The 14,506-nt window shown below is 41.7% G+C and overlaps 1 protein-coding gene across 1 annotated transcript; it reads left to right on the forward strand.

Annotated features, from left to right (window-relative positions):
• The first annotated feature begins 84 nt into the window (after positions 1-84).
• Positions 85-12,776, forward strand: LOC125886252 (probable ATP-dependent RNA helicase DDX17). Its single transcript, XM_049572292.1, has 13 exons — positions 85-371; positions 1,568-1,727; positions 1,898-1,994; positions 2,334-2,467; positions 3,373-3,438; positions 3,554-3,695; positions 4,076-4,236; positions 5,129-5,301; positions 5,466-5,576; positions 5,710-5,771; positions 6,520-6,579; positions 9,304-9,537; positions 10,604-12,776. Exons 1-13 carry the CDS (start codon positions 319-321, stop codon positions 11,104-11,106), a joined length of 1,956 nt encoding a protein of 651 aa, XP_049428249.1. The 5' UTR covers positions 85-318; the 3' UTR covers positions 11,107-12,776.
• The last annotated feature ends 1,730 nt before the right edge of the window (positions 12,777-14,506 follow it).

Genomic DNA, 14,506 nt, shown 5'->3' on the forward strand with positions numbered 1-14,506 from the left:
TACACGAATCATATTCACCATTATAACGTAGAGAGTATTTGTACGTAGCGCTCGTTCTTTCCAAATGAAGCTACGTAGAATTACTAGCTGAAGTTACGTCGCTGAAGAGGGCAGGGAAGCAGCCGTTTAGCTACGTGACGCACACAACAATAGTTCACCAAATTTCGAAATTAAGCGTAATTATAGTCTAATATAAATAGTTTTGCGAGTGTAAATTGCGCATTACTGCAGTTTATATTTGCGAATAACGCCGAAGGAACGCTAAAGCGTACGTAACGATTATAACGTTAGCGGAGATAGTTTACTTTTTTCGACAACATGAGAGGGGGTTCTTCCTACGGAGACAGAGACAGAGACCGCGGACGAGACAGGTAAGTTTGTTGTTAATATTTGGACATAACACACACACGTTTGTAACAATATTAGGTGCATAATGTGAAGATATCACAGGCAGGAAATTTGACCCAAAGCCGTGACCGTTGAGACTGGTCTCTCAGTAAGTGCAACACGAAAGCAGAAAAGCTCAAACCTCCTGAAGGCCTCTCTCCAGGCAGTTTGTGGTTAGTTTCACTGTAAACATTGCAGTCGTAGAGGTCATGTTATCACCAAAGTCTGAAGACTGAAGCACAAACATTTACTGGTCACCGAAACTTGCGTTTTTGTCGAAATTCCGCAGTAATTGTTATAGCCTCAGTCATCATAATTATCAGTTATATGATGCAAACTGAGCTGAGCATTAGCTCTGGTAATTTTAGCTGAAAAACATCACAATAATTGGTTTTACAGTTTTTGTCACTTCTTGCACGTCAAAGCACATAAATTAGACACTGTTCCTTACAAAATCAAATTAGTGGGTCTAGGATAAGTGTATTACATAATTGCACTTTTAGATAAACAATACAAGAAACGGATAGATACATGCAGAGGCGCCACCGTGCTAGGGAGGGCCAATGCCACCCTGGGTTGCAACAGTATGATATTTTCACGGAATGATAACCATCTCAGAAAATATTGCGGTTTCAAGGCATTACAGTATTACAGAATTTATATTATTATCATACAGAATGACCCTTGAAGGAATAAAAATAGAAGGGTTATTTTTGGTGGAACAAATAATATATTACTATAATTGAGACTTGAAACTATTTTGTAAATGGAACTACATGTAAAAAGAGTGTCCTCTTTGAAAATAACTAAAAGAAAGGGGAGATTCTCCGTATAGTTGCATTTTTTTCAATATCATAGATAAGTACATGTGTACGATATGATAATCGTCAACTTGATATGATAACCATCCACTTACGTATCATGGTAGCCTATATCTTAAAACCCGTATATCGCTGCAACCCAATTGTATTATTTATTTTAGGCATTGCAATTTTACTGTGATGTATTATAACCAACAGGTGAAGTCAAAGGCAAATTGCCTCATTTTGTGGACAGTAAAGATCATTACTATTATTATTATAATTGGCATGACAAGAGCAAATATGTCAAAAACATAAAGTACATTGCTGCAGGTAATGCCGGAGCCTGCCTTGCTGTTAACTATTACTGTGTCTCTCAGGCCACGGTTTGGGCCCATGAGCAGCCGGAGTGGACCTCCACCTATGAAGTTTGGGAATCCAGGTGAGCGTCTCCGTAAAAAGAGGTGGAACCTGGATGAGCTGCCAAAATTTGAGAAGAACTTCTATGGTGAACATCCAGAAGTCCAGCGCATGAGTCAGGTAAATCAAAGAACTGACAAAGTTTTGATCATATTTCCATCAGTATCGCTCATTTTTCACAGTGGCCATCAACAATTGTGTTGTAGTTGCAGACAATTTAGATTAACAAAGGTATTTAAATAATTGATACACCTTGTCCAAATATATGTTCTCTGTTTTTTTCCCCCCAGTATGATCAGGAAGAATTTCGCAGAAAGAAGGAGATCACCGTCAGAGGCTCCGGCTGTCCAAAGGCGGTCACTGCCTTTCACCATGCACAGTTTCCTCGTTAGTAAACCATACGTTACACAAACTATAATGTCTGTACAAACTATCTCTAGCATGCACAATAAATAATTCATTCACTTACTCCAGCATTTCGGGACTTTAATATAATATAATAAATATAATTTTTGTGTTTGTTTGTTTGTGCTCCTTATATGGTAAATTTAAACAAAGCAATACAATTAGTCTAAATGGAGGTGGAGTGTACGTAAGTTTCATGTTCAGAAGAAGAAAATGCTTTTGAGGACTGTCCTTCGGCTGCAAAGACTGATAGACAGAAACCAAAGTAAAAGTCCAATAGTGTAACCATCATGTTGATTGTCTCCCTCCTCCTTCTGACAGAGTATGTGATGGATGTGCTGTTGCAGCAGAACTTCAAGGAGCCAACAGCAATCCAGGCTCAGGGCTTTCCTGTGGCCCTGAGCGGCAGGGACATGGTGGGGATTGCCCAGACTGGCTCCGGAAAGACACTGGCGGTAAGGCTACCTGGCCTTCATCCCACCCTACGTAGTGATGACACTTTATTGTAGTGATGGGCATAACGATTCTTTTCACAGTATTGTTTTTTTTAGAGTTGACATGTGAAAATGTTTCTAACTTTTAGAGTTTTGATACTTTTTGTGAAATATGGCGTCAGTTTCTCCGTGATGCTCTGTTAAAGTACATGCACATTCAACAGCTAGTGTTTCCTGCCACACAAAACTGTATTTTGTTTCATTGCCAGTCATCATGATTTAGCACAACATGTATGGTGTGTAGGTAGGCTATGTTAGTTCAATAGGATGTTAGTGAAATGTCACAGATCTGTCGTTCATTGAGGAGTAAGTAGCAGACGTCCCAGTTAATTCTGCAGCCTTGTGCTAGGTTCAGGGGTGTTGAAATAATCAGAAAATGTGTTCTTAATCATATTTCATAGCTCACCTGATGGGTTTGTTTTGCTCTTGATTATCAAAATGTTGTTTAAATGCTCTGAGCAATGAAATACAACACATCTTCTTAGTAGCATCCACGTTGATTCCTCATTACAACTTTAAGCTCATGGAAGAATGACACAGAGGTCTTGACTCTTGTCCGATTCCATTGGTCCTCCTTCTTTTATTTAGTGCCATTGCTGCTCTCCCGTATGACACGTTACAGATTTATGAGCACTCTGGCGTTTGACAGCCCATCACAACGTCACTTGATGTTTAATTGCAAGTCATAAAAAGTGTATTTGCATAGCACATCTCACAGGATATGAAGTGTTGACAGCTAAACATAAAACTGCAACAGAAAGACATGAACACGAAGAGCAGTACGACTGCAATACAGTGTTTGAACAGAGAGTTCAAATAATGACACGATAGTGGGATTCAGTGTTGTGTTTTTGTGTTCCCTGCAGTATCTTCTTCCTGCTATTGTACACATCAACCACCAGCCCTATCTGGAGAGGGGAGATGGCCCAATTGTGAGTGCAAATTCCACATGTGTTATTAAGTTATATTGAAGTGTTTCCTCTGTTAGTGTGTGCACACAGTCAGTTTGTTTAACCTCCCTCATTCCTCTTCTTCCTGTCCCCCTAGTGTCTGGTACTCGCTCCGACCAGAGAGCTGGCTCAGCAGGTTCAACAGGTTGCATATGACTACGGCAAGTCTTCCCGGATCAAAAGCACCTGTGTCTACGGTGGAGCACCCAAAGGACCACAGATTCGAGATCTCGAGAGGGGTGGGTGTGGTTGTAGATGGACACATATAATGGATTATTCAAAATAATTTGAAATGCATAAAACCCTCCTCAGTATACAGTTTATACTTAGGCATTGCTACTACTTTCCCAGCTTTGGTGTTGTGGTAGCACAGTGTTGCTAAAACAGTCCACAGCTGCTGCCTGGTATTTTAGCCCACACTGTTCCTTGTGAGGTTTTGGGTGTAGACAGGCCTGACAGCAATTGTTGGACTGCTTATACAGAAAGTGGCGCACATGAGAAAAAATCAACAAGCAGAGGGGACATTGTTCTGCCTAATCATCTAATAACATGTGTATCTCTATCCGGTTTTTTTTTTTTTTTTTTTTTTTTTTGATGTGTTGATTTTGTGTGATTCCAGGTGTTGAGATCTGTATCGCCACCCCTGGTCGCCTTATTGACTTCCTGGAGAGTGGGAAAACTAACCTGCGGCGCTGCACCTACCTCGTGCTGGATGAGGCTGACCGCATGCTGGACATGGGCTTTGAGCCACAGATTCGCAAGATAGTGGAACAAATCAGGGTAGGACAAAGGCTCGGTTACCATGACTGCTGACTTTGAAATGATTGCATTGGCATATTTAAAGTGGAAACAGACAAATTTTCAACTTTTTCCTTGTAGCATTTCCAAGTGATATTGATGGCGTTGCAAAGACAACCAGAATGCTTTCCATTTTACTCAGAGCCTAGCAGCTTCTACTGCTTTCCACAGTTGCTTTGGTTGTTCCACAGCCAATTCTGCTACTGGGAATAATAATGTAGCCAAGGGTTACAAGTTGTGCTTAGGTAGTGAAATAATAACACAGAGGCTCCATAGTCTGAACTAAGATTGCACATTCATGCACTGGTGGCCAGGGCTACCATACAGGTGCCACCTACTCATTACACAGTTGGGGTTCAGTATCTTGCCCAAAGATACTTTGACATTCAAATTGGAGGAGCCAGGGATCCAACCATTGAGCACTGACCCACTCTACCTCTTGTGCCACAGTCACCATAGGCATTTACGCTACCTCACTGCTAACCAGAGGGAAGTTAAATTAACTCAAAGTATTTTACCAAGACACAACTCAACAAACACCTTGCTGTAACTGCAGAAAACTTACATTCATACTCTTTGGCAACTGGGAATAGCTACTAATAGCTACCAGGGAAAGTAAAAGCGCTATCCTTCCTTTTTTGGTTGCACAATGGTTGACACACTTCCCTTGTGCCTTAAATTGAGCCTTCATTTTTCCCAGAGAAAGTACATGTTGTGTAGTGATAGAGAGGCTCGTTCTATACCTATTACACTGCGCAATCAATATTTACTTTATAATGATAAGTTAAAGCAAAAAACATGTCTATGTGCACTTTAATGTAGAGGTGTTTTTCAGTTAAATCAGTTGCATGCTTTCTCTCTCTCTGTCTCACAGCCAGACAGACAGACTCTGATGTGGAGTGCAACCTGGCCGAAGGAGGTTCGGCAGCTTGCCGAGGACTTCCTGAGGGACCACATTCAGATTAATATTGGTGCTCTGGAGCTCAGTGCCAACCACAACATCCTGCAGATTGTCGATGTCTGCATGGAGACTGAAAAGGACCAGAAGTAAGGATAGCCAGCGAGGACATGTCTGGCTTAAAATGACACTATGTTATGATTATGTTATTAACTGCTATGATAGTGTTACAGAACATGAGCTCATCCTTTCACTCACTTGACACTGAGCTTAGTACCACTGATGTGCTTTGATTGTCTCTCCCTGTCTGCAGACTTTTTCAGCTGATGGAGGAGATAATGGCTGAAAAAGAGAACAAAACAATCATCTTTGTGGAGACGAAGAAGCGTTGTGATGATCTTACCAAGAGGATGAGGCGGGACGGGTGAGAAATGACTGTCTGTTATGAAACAACATCTAATACATCATCATCTAGGATGCATTATGCACATATTTGACAGACAGGAGCTGTTCAGTGTTCACTAATCTTCCCACTTCATTATGGTTTTGTTTTCTAGGTGGCCAGCCATGTGTATCCATGGAGACAAGAGCCAGCCAGAAAGAGACTGGGTACTCGGAGGTAAGAATACTTGTAATACAATGGTACCACTTCTCTCTAGCCCTTTTTGTACATCATTGTCTTGCCGAAACCAGTATGCTGTCATATCTGTAGGCATACTTGCCAACCTTGAGACCTCAAAAATACGGCGGATTTTGATACCAGGCGAGGGATGTGGAGGTCCTACCCCAGAAAAACTGATAAAATAATTTGCTGCTGTGACATGAGCTTGCATAAATCTCAGGCATAAAGTAATATTCATGGGTTTACATTCATTCATTTCATCGCAATGTGCGACCCCCATGATTGATGGAAAAATCAATGAGGCAGACTTTATAAAATTCAAGCCCTTTTCCTTTAAAATTTTCTGTAAGAAACCAGAATTATTCTTCCCAGGATGTCGGAAATTTCTTACTTTTCTCTGTCTTCTACTCTCCATTTCTTCATCTCTCACTTACTGAGGAGGACAAAGCGCAAGCAGCTCTTTGTCTTGTCATGCCAGGAAAAGACATTTGGTGTAGCTGTATTGTTGTCTGACTTTTACAGTCGTGGGATTTATAGATGCTTTGCAGTATTAGCAACAGGTTGTGATAACAAAAAAGGTGTTAAAAATAATCTGGAGAAACACTGGAGAATTGTGACCCAGGAGGAAGTCCTAGGAAAATTGTGAGGGTTGGCAAGTATGTCTATAGGGCCCATGGATAATACAGAGTGTGAGTGGTGATTATTTCCATGTTAAATTTATATTAATAATATGTTAATTTTACAGAATTTCGGAGTGGCAAAGCTCCGATACTGATTGCTACAGATGTGGCCTCTCGTGGTCTGGGTATGTCTGCTCACACACACAGTTAATGCTGCATCATCTCTCATATTATTGTCTCTTCTCTCATTTTTTCTACAAATTTCTGTGACTTATATTTTTTCTGTAACTAGTATTAAGTGTTATACACGTATAGAGGAACACTATATAGTCAATAGAGTTAATTGATGTGTGCATAGCAATTTGTATTTTGACCAATAGGTAAGTATACTACAGATGAGGCCAGCTGGATCTGGCAGTTGTTTTGTAAAAACAAAATACATTTTTAGCAAGTGACAAATTTCTGCCTTTTACAATTGCCAGGTTGATTTTATTATAGGTCTCACGCTAGGAATTTTCCATAATACATAAAGTTTGTAGTATTGCTTTCAGTAGACATGTGGAAATAACAAAGAAAGTGTAATCCATTTGAATTTGTTGATGTACAATGAGATGAATCAGCACATTACATTTAAGAATCTCCCTTACTATTTACGACCTGACATTTTTTAGTGTGGAGCCTGCAGGCTCTCTGCTCTGCTGGGTTTATAGTCTGTTTCTTGTTACTGCAGTTAAATGGCTTCCTTCAACCGGGGCTCTTTGGCACGCACACTCCTGAAAGGAGGGCTGTGTGGGGCAGATGCTCCTGCACACCTTTTCTTATCTCTCCTTTATTAAATAATCAAATAAGGATGCTGCTCATACTACCGGTTTCCACATATAAGATACACCGATCAGCCACAACATTAAAACCACTGATGGGTGAAGTTGATAACATTGATAATCTTGTTATGATGCAATGTTCTTCTGGGAAACCTCTGGTCAACTTGACACACATTACCCATCAAAACACTGTTGCAAGACTGAGCACACTCTGTAATGGCAGTGGCCCCCTAGCAGGACAGCGCACCGTGCCCTACACAGAGCTCAAGGCGGCGACCTGGCCTCTAATTTCCCCAGATCCCAATCTGATCAAGCACATGCAACGTGCTGGAAGAGGTCAGATTCATAGAAGGCCCCCTCACAACCCACAGGACTCAAGGACCCCACAGGACACCCACCTATCGAGGCATGGACACAGGAGACCTGGGGCACTGGTGTGTCCCATATATGCTCAATCGGATTGGGATAAGGGGGATTTGGAGGCACTGCTATTGCGGAGTGCTGTTGCCATTAGGGGGTGCACTTGGCCAGCAACTGTTTTTGGGTGGGAGTTTCATGTTGGGGCATGCACATAAAAAGCCAGGATCCAAGATTTCCCAAGAGAGCATTGAATTGTAATGAGAAGATCAATGTTATTCACTTCGCCTGTCAGTGGTTTAATGTTTTGGCTGATTGGTGTACATAAGATAATATATTGTGTAGGTGCTCAATTAATGTAATTCTGCAAAATGATTCATATTGTTATGTTTTGCAGATACATATGAGTAGGACAGTAGCAGCTGAATTTTCTGCGTTTCACCAACAGGAAGGCTTTGATCTAATTTCTTGGCAGGATAAATGTGAGAAGGGGGGATGAGTGAAGATCTTTGACATCCCTATGACCGTATCCTTGTTCTTTTTTCCCCTCTTCTCCTCTCAGGGTTTGGCAGCACACGGCAGCTGTAACAGTCTGCGCTGCTGTCACTGCCCCCTCAGTCATGTTAAAGTAGAAGCTCGGCTAGGTTTAGATGGATTAAAGCCCTCTTAGTCCTCATGGGTAACTAAGATCCCCCTGCCCAGTATTGTCAGAGTTTTAAATCCAACGAGCCTTCCTTGGGAGCAGCCTGAGGTTCCTGTTTGTCTGCCCTTCAGTCCGTCCCAAAAAGCAGACAGACAGGGGAGAGAGAGTTAGACGGGCTCGTCTGGATCCAGTCCTGGCCAGGGTCTGAGGAGGGCCCTGCAATGCAGCGAGAGAGCAACAGAACCAGCCGTTGTGTGTGTGTTTAACGGTTCTGCTCCCGTCTGACGTTGCTGGTGTGTGCAGAAGGTGAGGGATGAATCCTGTCTCCCTCCCCCTCAGCCCCTCACTATAAACCAGGACTGATCAGGGGGAACTGACTACCTTTGTAAAAACATCCTAAAGGGGGTAAGTACCTCACCTCCCCTTTCTCTTAACTCCTCCATGAGCTCACCACACATCCACGTACTTCCATCGTGCTTATGTTTTAGTCCAAAGAATAGCAGCCGGCACATCGTCATTCTGTTATTCAGTAGGTCAGGGTTGGTGAAATGGCTTCCGTCTGTCATGATGGAGGGGAAAAGGTCGACGTATTGATCAGCAGTGCTGTCAGAGCCCCACGTCTTCTGTAATAAGAAACAGACTCCTCGTCTTCACATGTTTTGACCAGTAATCACATTGGTGTGAAGATTATGAAGCCTAAACATGGTTTCTGTACAGCTCAATTTCAAAAACCTCAAGTTCAGTTTTGTCTGTACTGGATTTAAATCAATTATAATGGTGTTAAACTGAAGAAAATGTTTTGATGTATGGAGTTTTGCTCGATTTTCTGACAAAGCAGGTAAGTTATTCTACTTGTTTAGATTTTTATCAACAATATATCTTTGTTAATGAACAAAATTAAAGATTAAATTAATAACATATGTATACATACAGTTTATATGTATATTAATTAATTAAAATACAAACCATCAGCTTTTGAAGTGGAATTAAAATGATCAGCTCTTCCTCCAGAAGCTTTTCCCCCCCTTGAGACTATCATGTCTTTGCTTTCCTTCACGCTGTAAAACCATTCATTCACTATCCAAAAGATGTGGAAGATGTCAAGTTCGTCATCAACTATGATTATCCCAGCTGCTCTGAGGATTATGTGCACCGTATTGGACGTACGGCCCGCAGTACCAACAAGGGCACTGCCTACACATTCTTCACCCCAGGGAATTTGCGCCAGGCGCGAGACCTTGTCCGGGTGCTAGCGGAGGCCCGGCAGGCCATCAACCCTAAACTGCTTCAGCTGGTGGAATCTGGGCGTGGTGGAGGAGGAGGTAAGACGGACTTAAAGCTACAGTTGATAACTTTTATGAAAATAACTTTGTGTCGTATTTGTTGAAACTGTCACAATATCCAGACAGTAGTACACGAGACAATGTTTCTCTGCCTCCTTGTAGTGCCTCTAAGGGTACAGTCGCTCATGAGCGAATGTGGGTTAGATAGTGTTTTTCATGGCCAATATCACACAGTTTCAGCTGGTTAGACACGGCAACAATCAGTGTGTCCTCTACATACTAAGCTATTGGTTGTGGTTGCAACCTCACCGCTCAAATTTCACCGAAGATGTGAATATGCTTTGCCACCAGAATCAAATGTTTTATTTGGCCCTTGGCTCACACTGAATGGAGGTAAATGGGAGGCGTATACTCGCTAGTGTTTGATGCATGTGTGACCATGTCCAAAGGGGATTTTTTAGTCTCTAACACAGCTGTCAATCATGTCTGTCTCATGAGATACAGTCAAACTAGTCAGCGCTGATCAACTATGAATCAAAATCCTGTCAATGCATCGCCTGTTTCTTGCCTCATGTTTTCAGAAACATATTTTAGAGTACTGTTAGTTGTAAAATGAGAATGTTTCTGGTCAGGCCAGTGGGTGGTGCTTTGTTTTGGCCCGACTGTTTCCAACATGGTGGCAGGGTCGCAAATATTCTCATTTTACAGCTAAACAGTACACTAAAATATGTCTCTGAAAACATTTGAGGCTTGAAATAGGCAATGCAGTAACAGAATCTTGATTCATATTTGTTCAGCGCTGCCTAGTTTAACAGTTGAAGAGCAGTGATTTACATGTTTGACAGCTGTATTAGAGGCTTGTTGTACTTAATGTGTGGTGGATTCTTGCATATGCCATTAGAAGCACAACCAGGAGGCAGAGAAACATGATTTATTCACAGACTGCCTCATGCACTACTTTATGTAGTGACAAGTTCGGAAAATATGACAAAAAATTGTTTTTATAAAAGTTCACAACTACATCTGTAATATCTCACAGTCATCAAACTAAAATGAAAATGCTGGGATATAATAACACTGACATTACATGTGGTGTTTGTTACAGGTGGCAGAATGCGTTACCGTGGCAGCAGCTCCAACAACCCTAACCTCATGTATCAGGGAGAGTGTGATCGCCGCATGCACGGTGGTGGCGGCAGCAAGGATAGCCGCGGTGGCTTCGGCCGTGATAGCCGCAACAGCCGTGATGGAGACCGCTCCACTTCCTCCGCCTCTTCCTCCTACAGGGACAGAAGCCGGGATCACAGGAACAGCTACAACTCAGGCTCAGATCAGTACCAGAGTTACAACAGCGGCGGAGGCTACAACACGCGCAGCGGAGGCCAGTCTGGGGGAGGTCAGGATCAGTCTAACCAGCAGCAGGGTCAGTTTGGCCAGCCTCCTGCTCCTCCTCCTCCTCCTCCTCAATCATCAGGGGGGCTGCAGCCTCTGATGGCTCAGCAGTTTGTACCACCACAGCCAGGGCTTATGGGCTTCATGGGTCAACCGCCTTTCCCTTTTGCTTCTCCACCCCCTCCTCCCCCAGGCCCTCCACCTCCCCGGAAGTAGAATCTTGAGCAAGAGGCACTGAGTTAATTTGCGCAGCTTAGTGTTTTCACAGTTTAACTTTATATTTACTCTCCAACTCTTGTCATCACCAAGAGGTGGGGATTTGAAAAGGCATATATCTAAGGAGGGAAGGGCTTATATTTTTCTATTTGTTTTGTACTTTTAAATATGTATAGACCTGGAACTTTTCCCCTTTCTTTTTGTCAACCTAGATCGTCACTCTCCACAGCCTCATACAGGTGCTCTCAACCATGTACCAGGGAGGAACAAGTGTCTTGTGTTTTCATTTCAGTCAAACACTACAGCAGTGGATTTCACCAGTTTGTTGTCCCTCTAGTCTAAAGATACACAATGCAGGATTTTCCTAAAAATAAATAAATAAATTAAAAAAAATCATTTTGCTATAACTGGGACATCCTTGGGCACAGTACAGAGGTGAGGTCGGGACTTTACAAAAAGGAGTCTTTCTGATACCGATATCCATATCGGAAATGCCTCTGATACTGCCTATAATGTTGAATCAGTTATCTGGTACCACGTAATTCACTTCTGAACTTTATCCACACCTGGATAAGAACGGCAGTTTTTTACAGGAATCAATTCTTCTTAGCTGCTCTAAATCAGTAACCTTCACAGCATGTTGCACTGTGGCAACTACTGTTTTAGAGCGACAAAGAAGTATTGATTTCCAGTAAAAAAGTGTAACGTTAGCTGTAAAAGGTCAGCAATTTAGCATTTTCTATGGCATTGATTCTCTATTAATTTGTCCTTGTTTTACTAAAGGTTTAACCGTGCCACCCAACACAACAATGGTAGCAATAATTTCACATCCATACAAGGATAGTAGTATACATCAGTTTTCTTTTTTATTTTCCTTTAAATGTAATGGTATCTCACTGGTACTTAGTATCAGCCAACATGCAAGTAGGCTTGGGCGGTATCTGTGTTTTAATACCTCTGATAGGTATCTGTATTGGGAGGGAAAAAACTAGTGTTGGAACATCTTTGATAAAAAGATGGTAACAAGGTGCCAGAAGTGCAGAAAAAAACCTGCAAATGTAGCAAAGCCGGGGTTGTTGTTTACCTTCAAGGGACAATAATGTTTAGAAACATTAGTTGACAGTTCCTGCGTAGCGTACCTTTAAATTGTGTTGACAATTGAATGAAAGCTATCTTACACTGAGGCCTCAGTGGTACATGGGTGAAAGAGCTGATCTATGGGAAAATGATCCCTAATATATGCAGTCACATTCCAGAGCCTTGTTCTGTTCCAGCTTTTATTAATATTCAAAATCTCCAACTTATTGAGTTTGAGGTTTTGACCACCAACATATGGTAATTATTCAATTAATTTTGGGCTTGTGTTATTCCAAACATTGAAGTAATGCATCCCAGTGGTGAATCTTCTTCCGTAGTGTTGATACCATGCAACCACTATTTTAGTTTCTTTTTTGTGTGTGTAATGAACTGTTGCGTTAGGTTTAAAAACATTTACTCTTTACTTCTATCATGTCCTGTAGCAAGTCAAAACTTTTGTTTCTATTAACTTTTAACTGTTTAACTCATCTTGTTAATGCAGGTTTATCTTCATGTGGATTGTTGACTTTATTGTGGTTTGTTTGCTCTTTTATTCATTGTTCTTTTTTTCTTAATAAATAAATCTAAGCATTTTTTTTCTACTTTGTAAATTCTTGATAAATATTTATACATCAGGTGAATTCCCCATACAAATGACTTTATTCACCTTACATTTGTTGTACAGTCTCAGTTTGTACCCAGAAGTATGTACACGTGTTGCTTTTATTGGTAAATATACATCATGGCATGAAGCTTTTATTTACATCAAGAGCACAGATGGAAAAGACTGTTCACCTCCTTCACAAATACACACATGTAGAGTAGAGGCCTCGTCACAACACTTTGTTTTGCTGCACTTTTTAACGTGTATCAATCTTTAAAATCTGGATTCAGTTTAGTTGATTGACTCACTTTGGGTCTTAAGTTAAATTTTTTGGGTTGGTTTTTTTTTTTTGCCAGTCCGAATTAATGTGGGAGGTCCAGTCTGATTCATCTGAAAGCTGGATGAGTGCTTTGCATGCACAGTGCTCAATCATGTTCTTGCAGTGTACTGCAGATTGAAGCATAACAGGTATCTCAGTAAAAGACTGAGGTTACCACAGACGGGGGTTTGTAGCTGCAGCAAGTTTTGTAAATAGGGGAGCGCAGCAATAACTTTCTACTTTGTAGCATACTTTAAATCCATCTCACCAGGACATGAAATAGCATGGCTGGCCACAAGAAATAAGTCACCTGTCTCATGTTTTGTGGGAACGGTGCAATAGTTGGTTCTGTAACTCAGGTTCCCTCAGAGCAGACATGCTGGGGTAGGCAGTTTCATTTTGGCGTCATTGGGGAAAAATCCCATAATATACTTTGAGCATATTGTAATTGAAGTGGACTGAGAGAACAATAGGTCACCTGGCTCTGTTTTCAGGCTTCAGTAAATCTAGCGTCTGACAGGAGGCCTCAGTCAATCACAGGTCATTTCCGAGAGAAGGCGTTGCTGTTGGCTGTTCTACAATTTCAGATGCACATGCCCATCTCTGGTGAGAAGTTGCTATTCCAGTGTTGACAGCAACTGCCTACACTGCAAGGCAACCCAAATAGGGACTTATCAAAAAGAGAGTTTGCCGAACAAAATAAAATAAGTCAGTATCGCCAAAGTGTTTCAGAGATGGAGAGAAAGTGTTGGTAATGATTTAGCTTTCTGCTAACTGGAGGGAAAGGCTCACAGCTGTGGCTACAGACCACCTCAGTGGGAGGCGAGTTGGCAGCAGCTCCTGGGACGGACCCCCAGTCAGTGGCTGCAGCAACCTGAATTCAGCCAGCAAAAACTCCAGCTCAGGGGACCAGGAAGCCCTGACTCCCCACCATATCAGCAAACTTTCTGTTGCTGCTGTTACGCAGGTTAGACCTGCAGGAGGAAGGTGTGTTTTCAAATTCTACCTTTTTTTTGGGTGCCCTTTTCCAGCATTCTGCCTACCCCAGCTTTAATATCTTAAGGTCAAGACCTCTGTCAAGAATAAGGTATATCCATCATCATCTTCCCCACAGACTGGACCAATGATTAATGCTTATCCAGTCAAAGAATGTGGCACTGTACATCCCAAATAGGAGGATACTGTGGAGAAGATGGAGGCTGCAATAAACTTGTAGTTCTTGTGGCAAATTTGCTAATGTATAGAGAAGATAAGTCTAAATCTGACAATGTGGTCGAACTGGTTACAGCCCGCTCAATGCATAGTTTACAATAAATCGTGCTGGGAGTACAAATGTCAATTATTTACAATCTGGTTAAGCCATGACGGACTGAAAGATGGTTACTGAGGCTACCGCTTTG

This window comes from Epinephelus fuscoguttatus, linkage group LG3 (assembly GCF_011397635.1).
Source record: "Epinephelus fuscoguttatus linkage group LG3, E.fuscoguttatus.final_Chr_v1".
Lineage (NCBI taxonomy): Eukaryota > Metazoa > Chordata > Actinopteri > Perciformes > Serranidae > Epinephelus > Epinephelus fuscoguttatus.

Coding starts and splice junctions, on each gene's coding strand:
- LOC125886252 (XM_049572292.1), top strand. CDS start 319: ATGAGAGGGGGTTCTTCCTACGGAGACAGAGACAGAGACCGCGGACGA. Junction 1,995..2,333: donor TCACCATGCACAGTTTCCTC/GTTAGTAAACCA, acceptor TCCTTCTGACAG/AGTATGTGATGGATGTGCTG. Junction 5,772..6,519: donor AAGAGACTGGGTACTCGGAG/GTAAGAATACTT, acceptor TTAATTTTACAG/AATTTCGGAGTGGCAAAGCT.